Below are 23,327 nucleotides of genomic sequence, written 5' to 3'. Positions count from 1 at the left end.
AAATGTCTCTGAAGACTGTTCAGATAATTGTTGCTACATAAGAGTTCAGAACTCTTTAGTTGGCCTTTGATAGTTATGTTATTAATACCCTAGTAATTCAATGGAACTGCAAGTAGCATGCCCTGAAGATTATTTTTCCCCTAAATCAGAACCAGAAGCTTCATGAAGGCATATATGAAAATAAGTGTGCATTCTCGTCTCTAAAGTTTGAAACTTTAACCTTCAATGAATATCAGTACTGAGTGACAACAGTGATTGATCTATCCCAGAGAACAGTGGAGGCTGGGTCATTGTATGGTGTTATATCCAGGTGAGAAGGGTGAACTGTTCCTCCCTTTCCACCTCCTTTGCTGGTCACAAAAGTTTAAGTTTCTTTTGCATGAGCTTTTTCAAAATCAGAATATATTTAACTCTTTAAACTATGAGCATTAAGGAGCCAATCAAGTAGTTTACTTGAGTCAAAGAAAGAGCAAATTTATTAACCACTAAATCTGAGAAAAATAATAAAATTTGCCATGAAGCATTAACCCCTTGTGCAACCATTCAAATGGTGCACAAATGTGCACACACACCCACACACAAGTATCAGAAGTGAGGGGAGTTAGAGTCCAATACAAAGGTATCAAAATATATGGTTGAGTGTCCTTTGATTGTCCTTGAGGCATAGATTTCCTATTTCTTACACGCACTATAAATATGTTCTTTTGATGCTTCTTAAACAGAAATGGTCCTTATTCCTTGATGTTACTATGGACCATAGACTACACATCTTGAGTTGCATATCAAAGTTAAACTAGTGGGCTAGGAGCAGAGGCACTGTCAGTTAATGTGCTCATCTGTTAGAACCATATGTTGGTTAATTAGCTGAAAATTAACAGAAGACAATTGATATAAAATCATATTATGGGTAAGCCCAACTTTCAGGGAAAAAAACATTGTATTGCTTATTTGCCACAGTGCACTGCAGCATAGATTTAGTTTGCCTTACTTGTTAACTTTTTTAAAAAAATAAACGTAGCAGATAAAACAAAAATGCTGCACTGCTAATAATTGAAAATCAGGAATGGCTGGTTTCCAGTTCGGAGGTTTCAGCAAACCCTCGCTTGTAAATGAGATGCTTCATCTGCACTAAGCTGATGATCTAATTTAATGTCTTAATTTCCATCTGGACCCTGCAGAGCAGGGGGTTCTATTAACATAGTTCATTAGAAATGTGATAGTCACTTCCTGTGGGGATAGTCATACATCACAAGGACAAACCCATAGACAAGTCACTGCAGCATTTTTAATCTTGTATTCTCCTTCATAGAAAAGTTCATTTGATCTGTAACTATGATGCAGTCCTTTTGTTGTAAATTGTACAATTTAATATATTTCCAAATACTGTGAAGAAGTCAGCAAATGTGACCCCACTTCATTGTCCTCTAATGCTTGTGCACCAAGTAGGAAATGAGAATTTGGAGTGTACATAATTGAACATCTGTGATTCAATTATTAATTGTAAGTCACTTTGGTCATGGAGGGCTAACTTATTGCTGTGGGTTACTAGCTGCTTCTGAAGCCCAGTCATTAAAAGCATTATCCCTCCCATATGTCCACCCCAGTGTTCAGCTCAGTCTGCCTCCCTAACCACCCATGAGCAATCCATACCTTTCCCTCCATGTAGGCTGCTGCTCCCCATCTGCCTTATGCTTGCATTGAGACATGAAATGCGCTGGTTGGAGTGGGATCTATTGTAGTATTCTGAGCATCTGTCAAATGAATACAGTACTTAAACTGTGGTATTCAGAATTCTGTCATAGTCCAGGAGCTTTAGAGGAACATTGGGCATCTAACTGGGGTTGTGAGAGATCGGGGTAAGGGCAAGGAAGTCAGCTCTGTAAGGGTAAACAGGAGAGTGAAGGCAAATAAACAATTTTAAATTACGTTGAGGGAGTTGAGATGGGAAAAGTTACAAATCTTAGCTGGTTTAGGGGATCAAATGATAGAGAATGTAGGAGTTCTAGGAAATGTGCAGATAATAAAAGGAGTTTAGAGAGGAGAGGATAAAACAACATCAAAATGTATGGTTGGTTACCATCTACCCTAGGTAATCCTACATTCATCTTCCTCCATAAAAACTGAGGCAGTAAAATACTGATTAAACATCCCTGCCATGTTTGTCTCTCCCTGTTCAAGGATCTCTCTGTTCATTCATCACAATTCAAAGAACAGTGAGAAATATAAGCTGGATAATGCATCATTCTTCCTTTGAGTGTCAACTTCAACTTTAAATGCAACATTTGTAACTGAGGTATTAAGTTGCAATTGTACGTTTGTGTTGCGCTTTCAGATTTTGTTAGGGGCTGTTTAAAAATTCTTCCACAGGGTGAGGGCATTCCAGGTTAGGCCAGCATTTATTGCCCATCCTCTACTGCCTTCGAAAAGGTGGTGATGAGTTGCCTTCTTGAACTATTGGAGCCCATGTGGTGCAGGTACACCCACAGTGCTGTTAGCAAGGGGGTTCCAAGATTTTGACACAGTGACGATGAAGGAACAATGATATAGTTCCAAGTCAGGATGTGAGTGGCTTGGAGGAGAACTTGCAGATGGTGGTGTTCCCATGCATCTGCTGCCTTGTCCTGTAAGGTGGTAAAGGTCACAGGTTTATAAGGTGCTGTTGAAGATGCCTTTGTGAGTTTGTGCAACACAGGGTATCTTATAGATAGAATACACAGCTGCCACTGAGTTGGTGGTGGAGTGAATGCTGAAGATGGTGAATAAGATGCCAATTAAGCAGGCTGATATGTCCTGGATGTTGTCTAGCTTCCTGACTGTTGGAGTTACACTTAAGCAAGTGCAAGTGTTTGTGGAAATGTTCCATAACATTCCTGACTTGAGGCTTGTAGGTGGTGGACAGGTTTGGGGGAATCAAGTGGTGAGTTACTGTTGAGTTTTGCAAATGTCTGGAAAATACTACAGTGGTTAACCTTTCTCCACATGTTGCGATTGATTAATGACGCAGTGAAGAACCTTCCTTTTAAATTGAAAATATTCAAATAGAAAAGTTGATTTTTAGTTCTAACTAATCCAGGTTTGTATAGTTAATGCAAAGGTTAACTTTTCAGACAACTATCATCGGGTTAACATACCTACTAAATTATAACATTGTGTTGAAAGGATTGATTTTGTGTTCCTAATCACCTGATTCTGGATATTTCCAAAGCAGAATGATAGAAGGTCAGGTTGGGAGACGTTCTGCTTGAATTGGGAGATGTTCTGCTTGAACGTCAAGGTTTGCCACCATTTCCAGAATTTTCTGCCGGAAAATGACAGCAGACATTAAGGATGCCCAAGCAAATGTGTGAATCTTTTGCCAGAAAACTCAGACATCGCTTATAGCTGCAATTCTCCAGTCCCACTGCAGTGAATGGAGTTTTGGCTGAGCGCCAAATTCTCAGTTCTCACTGGCAGTGGTGACAGGGCAAATGAGATTAGAGAAATCCGTCTTTTATTCCAAATGATCCATTGTGAGGGGAAAATATCAAACACTGCATTCCCCATAGCAATTGCTGAGCCTAGGAATGCAAGTGCATTTCATAATTTGGAGAATAAACAGGATTTTATAGTTAAAGGGTCCCTAAGGGAGTGTAATTAATAGCAGGGCAATTACCTACAATCGCGCTACCCTACAAATTTAAGAATAAGTAATTTGGTCTTCAGCTTCCAAAGGTCACCACGCTATCCCACAGATTCTTGAAGCTTACATTAGCATTTTTCCAATTCCTATCCCAGATCCAATGCTGTTAGCAATCCCTAAATAAATTATTTAAAATAAGGTTAACGCAGTAAAGTCAGCCAACATCAGCAACATTAGGCCTGTTCCATTGATATTGCAGTGAGATTCCAGCCATGTGCTAACTTCTCAAGAACATATTCTGCCAAGAGTATCCCAAGCAAAATGTTTCTAACCACAAATCCATGATTCAAGAATCATTGAAACCCTGATTTTTATATCACTGCCAAAGCTGCGCATGTGTTTTTTCAACAAAATGTTTCTCCATATAAAAGTTAAATTGATCCATTCTTCCCCTTTTGCTCATCCCTCTGGATCTTGCATATCCTCTGACACCCAGTGTATTAATACTTCCAGTCCTGGCCAGCTATTGTGGGTCATTAGAAACTTGATGAAAAGTCCATAGGGTGACACCTGCGTTCTGTTCAGAGCAATTTAGAGTGGGATTTCAACAGACGGGGGTGGGGGTAAGGAAATCAAACTTGTACCTGACCATTGTGCCTGCTTAATACCTCTCTCCCAGGTAACTTTTTTACGTGCCAGGTAGCCACCTTTGTGATTTTGCCCATTGAAGTGGTGGAGGCTACCTCGCTAAATATATTTAAGACGCGGGTGGATAGGTTTTTGACAGACAAGGGAACTAAGGGTTATGGGGAAAAAGTGGGAAAGTGGAACTGAGCCACTTCAGATCAGCCATGATCTTGTTGAATGGCAGGGCAGGCTCGAAGGGCTAGATGGCCTACTCCTGCTCCTATTTCTTATGTTCTTATATTCTGCAGCATCATTACAGTTCTTACGGCTACATTGTATTCCATTAAAATTTCTAAATTATTGGATGCTGTTTTCATGAAAGCTTTAACAGATAGAACTAAAAAATGAGTACAGCTTATACAAATAAAAGAAAATAAGCTGCCAATGCTAGAGATCCAAGTACAGGGTGAAAATTCCAATATTAGTTGGAGTCATAGAGGTTTACAGCATGGAAACAGGCCCTTCAGCCAAACTTGTCCATGCTGCCCTTTTTAAACCTCTAGGCTAGCCCCAGTTGCTCAATTTGGCCCATATCCCTTGATACCCATTTTACCCATGTAACTGTCTACATGCTTTTTAAAAGACAAAATTGTACCTGCCTCTATTACTACCTCTAGTAGTTTGTTCCAGACACTCACCACCCTGAATGAAAAAATTGCCCCTCTGGACACTTTTGTATCTCTCCCTTCTCACCTTAAACCTATGCTCTCGAGTTTTAGACTCCCCTATCTTTGGAAAAAGATATTGACTATCTAGCTGATCTATGCCCCTCATTATTTTATAGATCTCTGTAAGATCACCCTCAGCCTTCTACGCTACAGAAAAAGAAGTCCCAGTCTATCCAGCCTCTCCTTATAACTCAAATCATCAAGTCCCAGAGTTTCCTAGTAAATCTCTTCTGCACTCTTTCTAGTTTAATAATATACTTTCTATAATAGGGTGACCAGAATTGTATACAACATTCCAAGTGTGGCTTTACCAATGTCTTGTACAACTTCAACAAGACGTTCCAACTCCTATCTTCAATGTTCTGACCAGTGAAATCGAGCATGCTGAATGCCTTCTTCATCACTCTGTCCACTCGTGACTCCACTTTTAAGGAACTATGAACCTGTACCCCTAGATCTCTTTGTTCTTAACTCTCCCCAACACTCTACCATTAACTGAGTAAGTCCTGCCCTGGTTCAGTCTACCAAAATGCATCACTTCGCATTTATCGAAATTAAACTCCATCTATCATTTGTCAGCCCACTGGCCCAATTGATCAAGATCCCATTGCAATCCAAGATAACCTTCCTCACCATCCACTATGCCACCAATCTTGGTGTCATCTGCAAACTTACTAACCATGCCCCCTATATTTTCATCCAAATCATTAATATAAATGACAAATAACAGTCAATCCAGCACTGATCCCTGAAGCACACCATTGGTCACAGGCATTCATTTGAAAAACAACCCTCTAGAACCACCCCCTGGCTTGTTATCAAGCCAGTTTTGAATCCTTTTAGCTACCTCACCCTGAATCCTGTGAGATTTAACCTTATGCAACAACATACCATGCGTACCTTGTCAAAGGTCTTGCTAAACTCCAAGTTGACAACATCAACTGCACTGCCCTCATCTACCTTCTTGGTTACCCCTTCAAAAAGCTCAATCAAATTTGAGAGACATGATTTTCCACTCTCAAAGCCATGCTGGCTGTCCCTAATCAGTCCTTGCGTCTCTAAACGCCTGTAGAGTGTTAAAGGGGAAGTTACAAATTTGGTGCCTGTTTCCCCACCTAACTTTCCTTTGGTTGGGAAGGAGCGTAGAACAGGTGGTCAATTCACTCCCACCAAATTAATGTCTTGTTTCCAAATTGACTATTGTGCTGATACTGAAAGTGCTAGAAGTACGCAAGAAATTAGTTGGCACCTAAATGAAAAAATAGAAACGGAAATTCTTTGACCTCGCCTGCTGGGACTCTCCAGTCCTGCTGCAGTGAACAGAAATTTGGTTGAGCGCTAAATTCTCCATCCTTGCTGGCAGCTGTAGTGGGGCATGCAAGATCAGAAAATTCCAGCCTGGATCTTTACTGGTGATGCACACATCTGCATGGAATAAGATCTGCTATATTGGAATGCATCTGATAGTACATAAATTGTGTAGGGTTGCATTAATATTTGAGTTTCTAGATAACCTTTACACGATGGAAAGGGAGAATTTGACTTTTACTCTTTAAGCAAAGTCGAGTGCTTCAGATACTATGACTTTGATTATTCGAGGTTGAGTGAGTAAATAAGGTCAAGTGTACATAGTAGATGGAAGGAAGGAGCGCAATGGGTTGAATATATTTTTTAAACTCTTTCATGGGGTGTGAGCATTGCTATTACATTCTAAAACGGTTCAAATGAATACCTATCTTTAAAAATATAAGAGGCTTCTGAAACTTTGCATCTGTAGCGGTATAACTGTAAGTTTCAGTTTTGGCTGTAGATTCTTTGAATAAACTTACTTTGGTCATATGCGTCCTTGCGCACATTGGCAAGGCTATGTCCTGGTGCTCCATTCTTGGCAGAAGAGGGGGGTTTCTCCATATTCTGTGTGTTCATGTAAGATGGATCATCAAAAAGATCAGATCTGCTGGTGGCTTTGATTGGCAGAATGTTTCTATTTGTTTGTGGAAATCTAGTCCATGAATTGCCTGAAATATTAATTATGTAGGATCTTTATAGAAACAGACACAGAGATATAGAAAATAGGAACATGAGGAAACCATTTGCCCTTCAAGCCTGCTCTGCCATTTAACATTATCATCAAACTCAGTAGCCTGATCCTTCCTTCCCCCATATCCTTTTATCTCCTTTGTCTCAAGTGCTATATCTAACTGTGTCTTGAAATCATTCAATGTTTTGGCCTCAACTACTTTCTGTGGTAGCAAATTCCATAGGCTGATCATTTTCTGAGTGAAGAACTTCTCCTTACCTCTGTCCTAAACCATCTACCCTGTATCCTCAAACTGTGACCCCTAGTTCTGGACACTGCAACGGGAACATTCTTCTTGCGTCTATCCTTTTTATAAAATCATTTAAAGTTATGCTCTGACAAGCAAAGTAATCTTGGATTCTGCATTTTTGAGTTCCGAACAGTAAGGTTAAGGCAATTTGGAATTTAAGTCAGCTCTTTATATGCAGATAAATTAGTGCCTGGATAAAACTACTTGGCATAAAACATCTCTATTCCTGGAAAACTTCTAGCCATGAGCAATGCAAGAGGAAATCCACTAGTATGTTTTAAAACAAAAGTTGTATGCCTTGTGTGTACCCATTTCATCATACCTTAAACAATCACAACTCAGGAGTCTGGAACGTATCTATGATTTTGGTCACCCTATTATAGAAAAGATATTATTAAACTAGAAAGAGTGCAGAAGAGATTTACTAGAATGCTAATGGAACTTGATGGTTTGAGTTATAAGGAGAGGCTTGATAGACTGGAATATTTTTCTCTGGAGCATAAAAGGCTGAGGAATGATCTTGTAGAGGTCTATAAAATAATGAGGGGCACAGATCAGCTAGAAAGTCAACAGCTTCTCCCAAAGGTAGGGGAGTCTAAACAAGTGGGCATAGGTTTAAGCTGAGAGGGGAGAGATACAAAAGTGTCCAGAGGGACAATTTTTTCACACGGAGGGTGATGAATGTTTGGAACAAGCTGCCAGATGTATTAGTAGAGGTGGGTACAATTTTGTCTTTTAAAAAGCATTTAGACGGTTACATGGTGAAGATGGGAATAGAGGGATATGGGCCAAATGTGGGCAATTGGGACTAGCTTAGGAATTTAAAAGAAAAGGGCAGCATGGACAAGTTGGGTCGAAGGGCCTACTTCCATGGTGCAAACCTTTATGACTCTAAGTAGCTGCTAGAAATAAAAAGTACCAGTCACAAAAAGTTCTAAATTTATAAAACAGTAGTAGGCAAACCACTCTGTGGGTGAAGGAGGCCAAAATAATACAAATGGAATGATTAACTTTAGCAGCATTGTGTATGTATAAAATGCCTCCAACAACATTCTGTACTGGTAGCCTGTATCACCCTCAGAAAGTTAGCACACAAATAAATAGCACTTTCCAGAGCTACTGTCAGCTTAAGAGACTCAAAGTATTAGTCTAAAACCCTCAGAATTTTGTGTATGACTAAGAGTATTTATAAAGCAAGCCTGGATTTGCTGCTTATTTCACCACATGGATTGCAGTGGCTCACCACTACCTTTGAGGTCAATTACAGATGGACAATTAATGCTAGCGTTGCTCTCCCTTCTATCTACAAATAGAAATGTTGAAGAATCAGTACCAAAACCTCTGGCAATCATTGTTACAAGTGGAGGGAACTGAAATTGTTTTTAGAATACAAGCAACAGAAAGCACAAATGTTGGCACTTTACCGTGGAACTATGGGTTAAAAATGAAAATGACTATATTCAAATGTGGCATAATGCATGTACGACAAATTAAACTTCCATTGCATTGTTAAAATCCCGTGAATATTTCGTAATTTGTTTGCTCAATTTCTTTCATTTATGAATGCATTGGACCTTTGCAAATAGAAAGATAGGGCGAAGGCTCCCACCGCCTCCACAAGTTTCTGCAACGTAGACCAAAGTTTACAATTTTAAACTGAGAGATATATGACATACCTGCCATAATGATGGTTTGTTTCTGTGGATCTGAATAATTTTCATAAATGGTGATGGATGATGGGGTAGCACTCTGTAAAACAATGTATTCAATATTAAGGGATCGGCAAACTATTTCAACACAAGGACTTTCTATATAACCATACTTCAGTCAGATTCAGTACCCCTCACAAACAAGCATATCATATGAAAGGTGAAGCAGGAATCTCAAAATAAGGAAAGGAGGAACTCAATCCACAGTCAAGGGCATGGACTTTTCAAGATTTTTGAAAAATGGGACTTGCCACAGCCTCCCCACCTTCAGCTCTGCCCTCAATATTTGCCTACTGAAGGCCCATGACTTGGTTGATACCTTCAGTGAGGCATCTTCTTCAATCTTTTGCTGCACCAATTGCAGTACTTCTTGAGGGCAATGGTCCTCCCTCTATATCCAGGAAACTGGATCAGGGTTCCAGTTATATATAAGCTTCAGAGGGCAAATGGAAGTTCTGCTCCACTAGGAGGTAAACCTGGGACTACAACCCTAATCTTATTTGTTGCATTTGGCACATGACCGAAGTGGCATAGTGGTTAGCACTGCTGCCTCACAATGCCAGGGACCTAGGTTCGATTCCTGGCTTGGATCACTGTCTGTGCAGATCTGCATGTTCTCTCTGTGTCTGTGCGCGTTTCCTCCGCAGTCCAAAAGGTATGCTGGTTAAGTGCTAAATTCTCCCTCAATGTACCCGAACAGGCGACGGAATGTGGCGACAAGGGGATTTTCACAGTAACTTCATTGCAGTGTAAATGCAAGCCTACTTGTGACAATAATAAATAATTTTAATGACCTGTAACAGCTTCAAAAGAACAAAGAAAGACCAGAAATCAGAGAGTTGAGACAAAAGGTATGAGTGAGGAAGATAGTTAAATTCAAAGTCATTAGATGGTCAGTGAAATTACCATGTTGGCAAAGTTGCTCTTTAGCCTTGCCTTTGTTTTATCTATTAATCTGTTTAATGTTGACGATTCTTTACAACACGTGCCTTGCTTACATATTATAAATATTCACAAAAGACAAAGAGTGAGATTTTCTGTCCACCCCCAAAGGATGTTTTGTGGCAGTGGAGGTGACCCACCGTTGGCCAGCTGCTGGATCTTCTAATCCTGCTATTATCAATGGGTTTTCCCGTTATTTGTACACTCCAGCGCCAGGGAACCCACGGCAGGAGATCACCATCGGCAAGATTAGAAGATCCTGTCAGCGGGAATGGCCAGAAAAGTCAGCAGGAGGCTTTCAAATTATTGTAAAATGATAGTCACATTTGAAAAAGCTGACCGTTTATTGAAAGACTCTTAGATTCCATGAGTGGGATTTTCCAACCCCAAGACTGGAAATTCCCACCCGAACTTCAAATGGTCTGCCAAATTTTCAGTCTTGCCCACTATGATTCCCGTGACAGACATGACAGAGAAATTCCTGCCCATTTTCTGACATGGACATTTTAGCAAAAACCATTTCTAACCTGTGGAAAGTCTCCATCCTTTTTCAATTGGTCATCATTACTGTAGGCTGCAGCGTCCTCTTCTACTTTTGCACTCTGAAGGATTCCAGTAGCTGCTGGTTTACCTGGGATTTCATTATAGTAGCCATGGTTCTGATCCTCTTCACTTTCCACATTCCATATTGCAAGGCCTGGTCTTCTGCAATATAAGAATAGTAACAAAGACATTATAGCAGTATTTGCAAACCACTTCATCATATTGTTTCTGAACTTGTTAGTTTGTTGTGCTTATCAATGTTTTGGAAATTCTTAAACAAAAATTGCAACGCCTGAATACATGTATTAAGTCGGACTTTAAACTGCATTGACCTTTCGTTAGGTGTAATAACAACAGGGGAACTCTTCAAGTATTGTTTGAAGCGAAGTTCAAAAGCCTTTCCTATGGTATTTATAACGTCTTGGGCCAAATCATTGGAGCACTCCAGGATGTGGCAGGCTGGAAAGGAATGTAAAATGGGTTGGATTTTGTGTATGAAATTGTACATTGAGGTGACTGAATATCAAACAATAGAAAGTCACATAAATTCTACACTTTTAAATAAGCACACTGTGAAATGATTGTATTTTACAGTAATGTTTGATTATTGCTAAACAACATTAACACTGTTAATCAAGGACAGGAATCCAGTATTAATATTTAGCCTATTATTTTCTTCCGCATTAGGAAGATATATAGATAATTGAACATTATGAAATAGTTAAGCAATAAGTTAGAGTTGTACGTATTCACAGTGATCAATGCTGTGCGTAACTCAGGATTTCATACAATCATAGCATTCAATTTACTATCTGTCTTTCTAATTATGCTTGTGTTATATTTTATTTTCCATATCTCCTGGAGAAAAAAAGCAAACTGCATCATTGTTTGAAAATTGTAAAATTAGACAGCCTATACTTCAAGGATATTAATACAGTGTAGTAGCCAGAATGAATTTCATTAGATTTGTTGGAATGCAATATGCAAAAGAAATTGCTGACAATCCCAAGAGCTGTTACGTACCTCTTTGATTTACTGGATCTTTGGCAACATAAGCAACATAATCAGTTGTGTCCTAAAATAGTGAGATTTATGGTTAACACTTGTAACATGTGGCAAAAGTAAGTTCAACGGCATTGTAATAATACATCTGAAATTTAGTATTAAAATAAGAAGCGCTTCCACAATGGTATTGGAGTAAAAGATTTGGACACATAGGAAACAGAGAGGGCTCTATATGCATCGTAACACAAACCCCTCACAGGTAAAAAGACCAAGTCAGCTTGAAATCTGAAATAAAAGCACAAGCATTAGAAATATACAGCAGGTTTGCCAATGCCTGAAAGAGAAAGCTCACTATGTTTCACATAGGAGTTTCTAACAGATTTGTCATGGTCTGGCAGGCAATGTTTCACTGAATTGCGTGGGTGCATGGGGCTGTATCACATAATGCAACAAACAGGCCACACAAAAAGTAAAAATAGGGAAAACATTGTCGACAAAACAGTGTGGGGTTCCACTGACTGACCGTGCCAATTCTGACGAAGGACCTTACCCAAAATATTCACTCAATTCTCTTTCAGATGCTGATCTGCTACGCGTTTGTAGCATTTTCCATTTCCATTTTGTTTTTAAAAATTATTCAGGGACTCCTATGTGCTAATGAATAAATGACTGCAATTTGCATGCCTTGATCTTTGCAGCTGTATGTCCCACCAGTATAAAGTGAGGTAATGAAATTATGAACAAGATTGCGCTGCCAGACAAATCACAGACGCGCTGCCCATCAAGATAATCTCAAAGCCGTAGTCTCTGAAAGCTTCTAAAATTAATTTCAATTATTTGTAATTAAAAACAATCACTAACAAGTGAAAGCAATATTAATCAATTGACAGGAAATAAATATCCATGTCTGCAGTGCAAGTAAAGATAATCACTGACAAATCAGCAATGAATCATGAAAGAAGTGGCACTTGGGGAGGGACGTGTTTGTTCAGAACTCAGATGCCTCAATAAATCAGCGATGTGGCTCTGACACTTCCTTGATGATGTTTAATGTTTGCAGCTCTAATCAGCATAAGTGGATTTTTTTCTCATTTCCTTTTTCTTTTTGTGTTAATACAGTAAGTCGAGGTCAAATATTAGAACAAATGTTCCTTAAAGAGAGCTTGAATTGCTCTAATAAAATCTCTTATTTGCCAATCAAAATATTTGCATTAGTCCAACTATAGTGATTGCTATTCCACTGCAATAGCTTTGGAAATAAAAATCCTTTCTAGATTTCATCAAATTAATTTCCATTTTATATATTGTCTCTGGGTTTATTTATAATTTGGTGTCTAAATTCTTAATTTACATTTGCAGGGTGAGTGGGATCATCTGCCCATCAAACATCTTAATGGATACCATTGTTACTGCTGCCTAGATGACCTGTCGTGTTGAATTTTTAAAAGATGTAGGAAGGGTTCACCTCCCCAGCTCACTTTTTGACATGCACCCGGACCAACTAGGACCTAGCAAACAGTCTCCAGTGATATCCTCATCAAGGGTTAGGTTCAGGTGTCCCAGCTAAGCGCCAACTCTCCTCTTCACTTTTGTTTTCAATAGAATGCTGGAGCCAAACTTGCAAGTATATACTTGAAAAAAAAAATTATCTCCAGAAAGGTAATGGCTAAGTCTTACCCATACACATTTCAGTAGACAGTGACAGTCTCTCATATGTTAAGGTTTGTCCAATGACACACCTGTAAGTGTATTGGGATGTTGATGATGTTAGGGACATTCGATTGAAGTACAAGCCATTGTTATAACCAAGTTGGTAAAGGATACCTTAGCTGTTTATTTAGTAGAGGTATGCTCATTAGTTGCCAGAGCATTATTTATGATTAATGTTACATTTTTAATACTTCAAATGCAGCCTGAACTCTGCACTGGAAAACCTGTGCTTCAACTAGCAGAGTAAATGTACTCTCAGTGCAATGGTTGTTGAAGAGAACTTTCAAAGTAGGCTAACCCTGTCCAATTTCCAAATAGAATTGCGATGGAATATCATCCCAGTCCTTGATAACAGAACAATTAAAAAAACTCAATAAAAAGTGGAGAAAACAATCTTTCAAACTGAGATAGTTTAACTGTGGAATGCTTTCTAGATCATAGCTAGAAGGTTCTTCAAAATCTCAGAGGAAATATCATTAGCAACTCGTCAGGGTTTCTTCAACAACGCCTTTCAAACCTGCAACTTCTATCATCTACAAGTAAACTCAGCAAACACGTGGGAACATCACCACCTGCACGTTCCCTACAAGTTTAACTAACTTGCTGGAGTTTTGTGAAGAGGTAACAGAGAGGGTCGATGAGAGGAATGCTGTTGATGTGGTGTACTCAGACTTTCAGAATGCATTTGATATAGTGCTACACAACAGACACAAAGCTCATGGAATAAAAGGGACAGTAACAATCTGGATACATAATTGTCTGAATAATAGGAAGCAGAAAGGAATGGTTAATGGATATTTTTTAGGCTGAGGAATGTTTGCAGTGGTGTTCCCTAGGGATCGGCATCAGGACCTTGGCTTTTGCCAATATACATTAATGGTCTAGATTTTGATATGCAGGGAAGAGTTTCAAAGTTTGATACAAAACTTGGAACTACTGTAAATTGTGAAGAGGACAGTGTAGAACATCAAAAGGCCATATACAAATTTGTGGAATTGGCAGGTAAAGTTCAGTGCAAACAAGTGTGAGCTGGTGCATTTTGATAGGAAGAACATGGAGACACAACACAAAATAAGAGTAAAATTCTAAAAGAGGTGCAGGAGCAGAGAGACCTGGGTGTATATGTGCATAGGTTATTGAAGGTGGCAGGACAGGCAGTTAATAAAGTATATAGTATTCTGGGCTTTATTAATAGGGGGTTAGGAAAAAAGAGCAAGGAAGTTATGCTGAGCTTATACAAGACACTGTTAGACCTCAGCTGCAATATCGTGGACAGTTCTGGATGCCACACTTTAGAAAGGATCAGAACGCATTGAAGAGAGTGCAGAAGAGGTCTACAAGAATGGTCGCAGGGATGAGAAACTTCAGTTATGAGGATAGATTGGAGAGGTTGGGATTGTTTTCCTTTGAGAGGAGAAGGTTGAGAAGAGATTTGATGGAGACATTCAAAATCATGAGGAGGCTGGACAGAACAGATAGGGAGAAACTGTCTCCCCTTGTAAAAGGATCAAGAACGAGAGGGCACAGATTTAAAGGTGATTTGCAAAAGACACAAGTGCGACGTTAGAAAACAGTTCTTTTTTACACAGACTGCCTGAAAGTGTGGTGGAGGCACGTTCAACCGAGGCATTCAAATAGGCATTAGATGACGACTTGAATAGAAACAATATGCAGGGGAAAAGGGCATGGAAATGGTACTAAGCCATAATGCTCATTTGGCGAGCCGGTGCAGAAATGGCCTTCTTCTGCACCATAACAATTCTGTGATAATCCTGACTTGGAACTATAATTACTATCCCTTCATCATAACTGGGTCAAAATCCTGGAACTCCTTCTATAATAGCACTGCAGGTGTACCCACACAACAAGGACTGCAGCAGTTCAAGGCAGCAGATCGCCATCATCTTCTCCAGGGCCCCCAATTGCCAATAAAAGCTGTTCATTTACAGTCAAGACAAAAAAAAATTCTCTGCCCTGCTTACAAATTTCTAAACCACTAACTCAGAATCCCTACAATGGAGAAGGAGGCCATTTGGCCTAACAAACCTGCGCTGACATAAATCCCACTCAGGCCCTATCCCCATAATCCCACATATTCACCATGTCAATTCTCTGACAGTAGGGGGCATGTTAGCATGACCAATCAACCTAACCCACATATCTTTTGAATGTGGGAGGAAACTGGAGCACCAAGACGAAACCCACAAAGACATGGGGAGAACATACCATTTCCACACAGACAGTCACCCGTGGCTGGAATTAAACACCGATCCCTGACGCTATGAGGCAGCAGTGCTAACCGCTCTGTCACCGTGCTATGGAGGGTGTTACATCTTGTGGTTCTCAGAAGTTCAAAATAATCACCCTTTAAGACTAAATTGATGGAGTTTCATCGAATGTGCCTCTCTGATTCTCTGATTTTCCACATGCAGACACTTTGTTTGACATATAGATTGTAGTGCAGTAGTCAGTGATATGGCCGTCTGGATGCAGTTGCATGAATATATAGTTCCAAAATTTTACTGGAATAACATAATATAACAGAGGAACAATTCCTTTTGGAAACAGGAGTCATTTATATTTTATGCATTGTATAATTCTGATGTAAAGCCTCTATTGTACAAGATAAATATGATTGCAGGTACGATTGCACCTTTTTCACAAAAAGCACAATCAATAGCAATTCTGCCATTTTACTCAACTGGTGTTTATTGCCTTGTGGGGTTAATGACAGAAATCCAAACCACCGCCCATATTCTAAACTCCTGTGCTTATGTTGCACATTTGCGAATATCAGAAACAATTTTGTATTGTGCAAAATTAGCTGTACTGCCAACTATGTTCATTTGTAAACACCACTGACTAAACAGCGTGATTTTTTTCAAAAAAATATACCATTTTGAGAATATTTTCATGTAACCCAGTTCATCACGGGGGGATAGGGTGGGAGAACAAAGTTTTTAAAAAAAACTCTATAATATTTTACATTAAGATCTAGATGGTTGATTCACTAATCAACTAGATTATATCTGGCTCTAGATAAGTGACACAATGGCAGGCACTGCTGCCTCACAGCATCAGGGACCCTGCTCAATTCCGATCTTGGGTCACTGTTTCTATGGAGTTTGCACATTCTCCCCGTGCCTGTGTGCATTTCTTCCCACAGTCCAAAGATATGCAGTTTAGATGGATTGGTCATGCTAAATTGCCCTTTGGTGTCCAAAGAGGTATAGGATACGTGGATTAGCTATGGTAAGTGTGTGGAGTTACAGGGGTAGGGTGGAGGGGAAGGCCAGGATAAAATGCTCTTTTGAAGAGTTGGTGCAGACTTGATGGACCTCCTGCACTGTAAGGATTCTATAGTTTGGTTGGAAGGATGTATTTGATGGTGACTTCACACATTAGCTACTATACCATGCTGTCGAGGAGGTACAGATAGGTGGGATAGTAAGGGAAAGTAGTGACATACAACATTAATAAAAGAAAAATACTGCAGATCACAATATCCCATTACTAACAACATCCAGTTTGAGACATACATTTCCTTCTGCAAATGTAATGATGCATCATAATCGGATATGAGATGATGTACTCACTGGATCTCCTCCAGAGGCAAATGAGACTGACTGCATGTGGTGGTTGGCAATGATCTGTAAAATAAAAAAGCATTTACCAATCTAGAACTGGATTTCTGATATTTATTTTCTAGTTTAAAATAACCCCTAAACCAAACATGCAGATCGAGGCCAGAATGAATTAGAAATTAGAATTTTGATTTTTAAGGTTTTTTAAAGATTTTTTTTAACTTTGTCAGTAAATCAACAAACATGGTTCATTTAGCAAAGAGGAAGAGTTTCACCTAATAAAGTAACAATGATGGTAAGTTAGAAAAATTGAAGGGAAATATATGGGGACAGTAAATGAGCAGCCAAAGTTTTAGCATTACCAAACTTCTGGAGAAATATGTTGGGAAGTAACCAGAGAAAGCTGTAATGAGGAATGCTTCAGAAACAAGGAGCCCAATTTTAATTCTAAGTGAATGAAGTTTGAGTGAATTAAAATTGGGCCTGGCCTTTCTCCTGCGCACTTTGCTGCTCTTGGATCTGAATTTTTATTTTATCTGTGTGCAAGTATGTTCATGTTTCAGGTAACACCAGGGTCCAGAGATTTGGTCAGTACTGGGGCAAAGTCTTGTATTTCTTCATCCTCTGGTTCAAGCATTTTCCTTTATAATTTCTGCCCCCTTTCACTTCCAGTTTATTTCCCCCAATTTCCTCTGCCTTTCTTTTTATCCTTTCAGCACCTCAGTCATATCATTCTCTCATTTCAATGTCTTTTTAGTGCTTTATTAAGATGATATATTTTATTAAGATGGGTAGGTGGGACCTGTTCGGGAGGGATGGGGTTGGTCTGAACCGGGCTGGGACCAGAGTGCTGGCGAATCGAGTAAAGAGGACTGTAAACAGGGCTTTAAACTAATTGGGGGGGGGGGAGGGTGTGAGGGTAGGTGACCTTACGAGGTCTAAAGTTAAGGAGAATGTACATGTAAGGAAAGAGGCCGAGGATGTCCCAATAATAGAGGGAGTAGGGGGCGTGAGTATAGTTGGTGGCGTTGCGGCAAATAGGGTCCAGGTGAAGGCTGGGATGAAAGCACTTTATCTGAATGCACGAAGCATTCGGAATAAAGTGGATGAGCTGATGGCGCAGATCGACACAAATGGATACGATCTGGTGGCCATTACAGAGACGTGGCTGCAGGGTGACAGGGACTGGGAGCTGAATGTACAGGGCTATCAAGTGTTTAGGAAGGATAGGCAGGAGGGAAAAGGGGGGGGGCGTAGCTCTACTGATTAAGGATAGCATCACGGTGGTAGCAAGGGATGATATTGGAGCCAAGGAGCAGAGGGTGGAATCGTTGTGGGTGGAGATTAGGAACAGCAAAGGGAGGAAGACGCTGGTGGGTGTCTATAGGCCCCCGAATAATGATCTGGAGATGGGGCGGGCTGTTAACGCGCAAATAAGTGCGGCGTGCAGGAATGGGACGGCCGTCGTTATGGGGGATTTCAATCTGCATATTGATTGGTCGACCCATGTTGGACGTGGGGGGCTCGAGGAAGAGTTCTTGGAATGCTGCCGGGATAGTTTCCTCGAACAGTGTGTGTTGGAGCCGACGAGGGAGCGAGCTATCTTGGATCTGGTGCTATGTAATGAAGCGGGTAGAATTAGGGACCTTGTGGTGAAGGATCCTCTTGGGGAGAGTGATCATTGTATGGTGGAGTTTCTGGTGCAGATGGAGGAGGAGAAAGTGGGTTCCCGGACACGCGTCCTTTGTTTGAATAGAGGGAAATACGGTAGGATGAGAGAAGAATTGGCGAATGTGGACTGGGAGAGCGCGTTGGAGGGAGGGTCTGTTGAGGAGCAGTGGAGGATCTTTAAGGAGATCTTTCTTGGTGCTCAACGGAAATTTATTCCGATGGTCAAAAAGGATAGTAGGAGGAGAGGTAATAAGCCGCGGATAACAAAGGAGGTGAAGGAAAGTGTTAAACTAAAAGCGGAGGAATTTAGAGTAGCTAAGAGTAGTGGGCGAGAAGAGGATTGGGAGAGGTTTAAATGTCAACAAAGATTGACAAAGAAGTTGATAAGGAAAGGTAGGAGAAACTATGAAGCTGGGCTAGCGCTTAATATAAAAAAGGATAGCAAGAGTTTTTATAAATATACAAAAAGGAAGAGGCTGGCTAGGGTGAATGTTGGTCCTTTAGAGGATGAGAAAGGGGACCTAGTGGTAGGGGATGGGGATATGGCTAAGGTATTGAATAACTTTTTTGTTTCTGTCTTCACGGAGGAGGACGTGAATAATTTGCCGGGTGTTAGAGATGGAAAGGTGGTAGGACTGGAGGGTCTTAATGACATTACTGTTACTAGAAAGGCGGTGCTCGACAGACTGGAGGGGCTGATTGTGGACAAGTCCCCAGGACCGGATGGAATGCATCCGAGGGTTCTGAAAGAAATGGCGGAGGTGATAGTGGATGCCTTGGTGGTTATTTTCCAAACGTCGCTGGATTCCGGGGAAGTGCCGGATGATTGGAAAACGGCTAATGTTACGCCGTTGTTTAAGAAGGGTGCCAGGCAAAAGGCGGGGAATTATAGGCCGGTTAGTTTAACGTCTGTGGTAGGTAAAATGTTAGAATCTGTCATTAAGGAGGAAATTGCAAGGCATCTTGAAGGGAATTGCTTGATAGAGCAGACGCAGCACGGTTTCATTAAAGGGAAGTCGTGTCTGACAAATTTACTGGAGTTCTATGAGGATGTGTCTAGGGCGGTGGATAGAGGAGAGCCGGTGGATGTGGTCTTTCTAGATTTTCAGAAGGCGTTTGACAAAGTGCCTCACAAGAGGTTATTGCAGAAGGTCGAGGGACATGGAGTTGGGGGTAGGGTGTTAGCGTGGATAGAGGATTGGTTGTCAAATAGGAGGCAGAGAGTGGGGGTCAACGGGTGCTATTCGGATTGGCGGATGGTGACTAGTGGAGTGCCCCAGGGGTCGGTGCTGGGGCCTCAGCTTTTTACCATTTATATAGATGATCTGGAGGAGGGAACCGAGTGTAGAGTGTCGAAATTTGCTGATGACACCAAGATTGGGGGAACGGCAAATTGTGCGGAGGGTGTGGAGAGTCTGCAGAAGGATCTAGATAGGCTGGGCGAATGGGCCAGGAAATGGCAAATGGAATTTAATGTTGGCAAGTGTGAGGTGGTCCACTTTGGTAGGAAAAATGGTAGGAAGGACTATTACTTACGAGGCGAAAAACTGCAGCAGGCGACGGTGCAGAGGGACCTCGGGGTCCTTGTGCATGAGTCGCAAAAACCCAGCTTGCAGGTGCAGCAGGTGGTCAGGAAGGCGAATGGGATGCTGGCCTTCATAGCGAAGGGGATTGAATATAAAAGTAAGGAGGTCTTGCTGCAGCTGTATAGGGCATTGGTGAGGCCGCAACTGGAGTACTGTGTGCATTTTTGGGCGCCGCACCTGCGCAAAGATATTTTGGCCTTGGAGGGAGTGCAGAGGAGGTTTACTAGGCTGATACCGGAGTTGAGGGGGTTGAGCTATGAGGAGAGGCTGAATAAACTGGGCTTGTACTCGTTAGAGTTTAGAAGAATGAGAGGAGATCTCATTGAGACGTATAAGATGATGAATGGGATGGATAGGATAGAGGTGGAAAGACTCTTCCCGCTCAAAAAAGACAATAGGACTAGGGGGCACAGCCTCAAGATAAAAGGGGGGCGGTTTAGAACGGAGTTGAGGAGGAACTTCTTCACTCAAAGGGTGGTGAATCTCTGGAATTCTCTGCCCGTTGAAGTGGTGGAGGCTGCCTCGCTAAATATTTTTAAGACGCGTGTTGATGGGTTTTTGATAGGAGAGGGGATTAAGGGTTATGGGGAGAGGGCGGGAAAGTGAAACTGAGCAGCGACAGATCAGCCATGATCTTATTGAATGGCGGGGCAGGCTCGAAGGGCTGGATGGCCTACTCCTGCTCCTATTTCTTATGTTCTTATGAACATTTTATATCAAAAATTAGGCAGTTTGTAGGTCATCTAACCCACCACTGATCTGATTTACAGACATCTTTTATCTAATACTCTTCTGCATTTTCTTTCAGGCATTTTGCATTCCATCTGACATGTACAACCAACGTAAATGCTGCACAAGTAATGAATTACAAAGTGGAGGATGACTCATCTCCTTTGTCTTGCATAACAGTCACCTCGTACATCATAACCAACAAAGGTAACCAAACCTTGCTTCAGGTTCTTTATATTCTTTGATGGGTGAATAAGGCATGTGTTCCGTACTTTAAACATTATATTTTGGTTACAGTTACAATTCTACTCTGGAATTCTATCACCTCACCTGCCATGGAATTGAAGCAGGCGAGGGATGGACAACGAAAATGTCCGTTGACCTCTGGCAGGAATTTCTGGTCTTGCTCGAGCAAGGCTGTAATCCTGCCACTAACATTGCTCATATCCTTCTCCTCCAGTTTACAGTGTATTTATCAGGAGTAGTTTATCCCATTCCATGACATTGAAGAGTTCTCAGAACCCAGTAAACCCAGACTACTCTCCACACCCTCACTGCAAAAATTCAGTTCTGGGACAGGCCTATAAAAGTCAAAAGCTCCCCATCTTGAGTAAAAGACAGGAAGAATAAAGGGGTTTGTTGCAAAGAAATAAGTTTATTTTGTAGTGTTATTGGAAAAAATGGGACTCATTCCTATCAATACAATAAATTGGATATTGTTTCATGTCGGTAAAAGAGGCAATCCAATTGCTAATTAAATGGTGGCACGGTGGCACAACAGTTAGCGCTGCTGCCTCACAACAGCAGGGACCCAGGTTCAATTCCAGCTGCGGGTGACTGGATGGAGTTTGCAAATTCTCTCTGTGGCTGTGTGGGTTTCCTCAGGGTGCCCTGGTATCCTCCAAAGATGTGCAGGTTAGGTTGATTGGCAGGTTAGGTAAATCGCTCCTTCATGTTGAGGGCACTAGCAGGGTAAATACGTGGGATTAAGGGGATAGAGCCTGGATGGGACTGTTGTCAGTGCAGACTCAATGGGTCAAATGGCTTCCTTCTGTACTGTAGGGATTCTATGATAATTCTGAGCCCCAATTTTTGATTTACTTTGCATTTTTGCCAAATGGCTATAACAACCATGAGAAATGATTATCTGTCTGTCGTATTATCCTTTTTCTTTGCTATGAGTCAATCAATACAAAATTGTGGAACTGTAAACAAATGTCTTCAAAAGGTGCCAATTAGCTTGACATGTACACACTGTAATTAAATAAGCCTATAAGTGAAAACAGAAATAATGGCAAGTTGTGATAGGTTTTAAGTTACTAGGCAACAAGTTAAATGTAATATGCTCAGTATTCTGGCTATTTTAAGTATACAACTGAAGCAATCTATACCAGGGAAGAGGAATTTGATGCAGTATCCATTTTAGATAAATTGCTACCTGGAAGACAACATGTCAGTAACAGAAAAAATTAGGACAAAATTATTTCTCGGCAAGCTTTGGCAGATATAAATTCATTTATAGGATTTCAGCATTGCTGGCTGGGCCAGCATTTATTGTCCATTTCTAACTGCCCTCATTTCGGAGGGCATAAACTACATTAGTATGGCTCTGGAGTCACATGTAGGCCAGATTGGTTAAAGATGACAGATTCTTTCCCTAAAGGACAGTAGTGAACAAGGTGGGCTTGTAAGACAATCGACAATGATTTTGTGGTCATCGTTAGACTTTTAATTCCAGTTGTTTCTATTGAATTCAAAGTTCACCATCAGCTGTGGTGGGATTTAAACCCGGGTCCCCAGATCTTGCCCTGGATTTTTGGATTACTAATCCAGTGACAATACCACTACATCACTGCCTCACACCCACTGACAGGAGTGGTATACTGTGACTCTGCCATCCAGTGCCTTTGCTAGGCAGTCAATGCCCCCCCCCCCTAGTAGCATTGTAAATGGCACGAGCAGTCACCAACTTTATGCAAATACTCCTGAGGTCTGGATAGGGCAGACTAACCACTGAAGACACATAACCAATATCATGCAGTTTGCTTCATCGCCAAGTGTTAAAATCATTCTCATAAGATATCTCAGTTCATGAGAAACCCTTACCTGCTTGGAGTGTGGGATCATCAAGTTGACACTGCTTGTAGAGATGCTAATTACAATGTTCATTCCTGCAAACTGGAGGTTACTTTTCCCCAAGATGGTAGACAACCCTTTACTGGGAGGCTGCAATTACAAATACGGCCAAAGTAATTTGTCTTCTAAATATTTATTTCTTAATTTTTTGTAAAAGGCAGGAAGGTAAACTTTGTCAACATGATTGGTGTGCTAAGATGATTGTTATATTTTGGCTAGGTCGCCATGGAAAGATGCTGAGTGAAGCCAGGGATTTCCTCAGATGGCGGGAGGGTGAAATGGCACCTGAGAGGCCGGTATCCCGTCACTAGATTCCTTTTATTTATGAACTCAATTCCATTCCTAAGGGTGCTTCAGAATCCAGAGTTTCAGTAGCCTTGATGCTCCAATCAGGGAGCTCATACTGCA

General features: G+C 40.9%; 1 protein-coding gene across 1 annotated transcript in view; it reads right to left on the bottom strand.

Moving 5' to 3' along the window:
• The window catches only part of LOC145359444 (SHC-transforming protein 1-like), an 85,398-nt gene that overhangs the window by 10,080 nt on the left and 51,991 nt on the right, over positions 1 to 23,327 (bottom strand). Inside the window, exons 4-10 of the mRNA XM_080213992.1 lie at positions 22,890 to 23,009; positions 16,810 to 16,863; positions 11,522 to 11,573; positions 10,831 to 10,957; positions 10,483 to 10,660; positions 8,981 to 9,053; positions 6,804 to 6,992 (exon numbers count right to left, since the gene is read on the bottom strand). Coding sequence (XP_080070118.1) covers positions 6,804 to 6,992; positions 8,981 to 9,053; positions 10,483 to 10,660; positions 10,831 to 10,957; positions 11,522 to 11,573; positions 16,810 to 16,863; positions 22,890 to 23,009 — 793 coding nt within the window. The remainder of the gene's footprint in view (positions 1 to 6,803; positions 6,993 to 8,980; positions 9,054 to 10,482; positions 10,661 to 10,830; positions 10,958 to 11,521; positions 11,574 to 16,809; positions 16,864 to 22,889; positions 23,010 to 23,327) is intronic.

This window comes from Carcharhinus amblyrhynchos, chromosome 28, assembly GCF_965287045.1.
Source record: "Carcharhinus amblyrhynchos chromosome 28, sCarAmb.v2.hapA, whole genome shotgun sequence".
In the NCBI taxonomy this organism is placed as follows: Eukaryota; Metazoa; Chordata; class Chondrichthyes; order Carcharhiniformes; family Carcharhinidae; genus Carcharhinus; species Carcharhinus amblyrhynchos.
The sequence above is the reverse complement of the archived record's forward strand: the minus strand, read 5'-3'. Positions and strand labels throughout refer to the sequence as shown.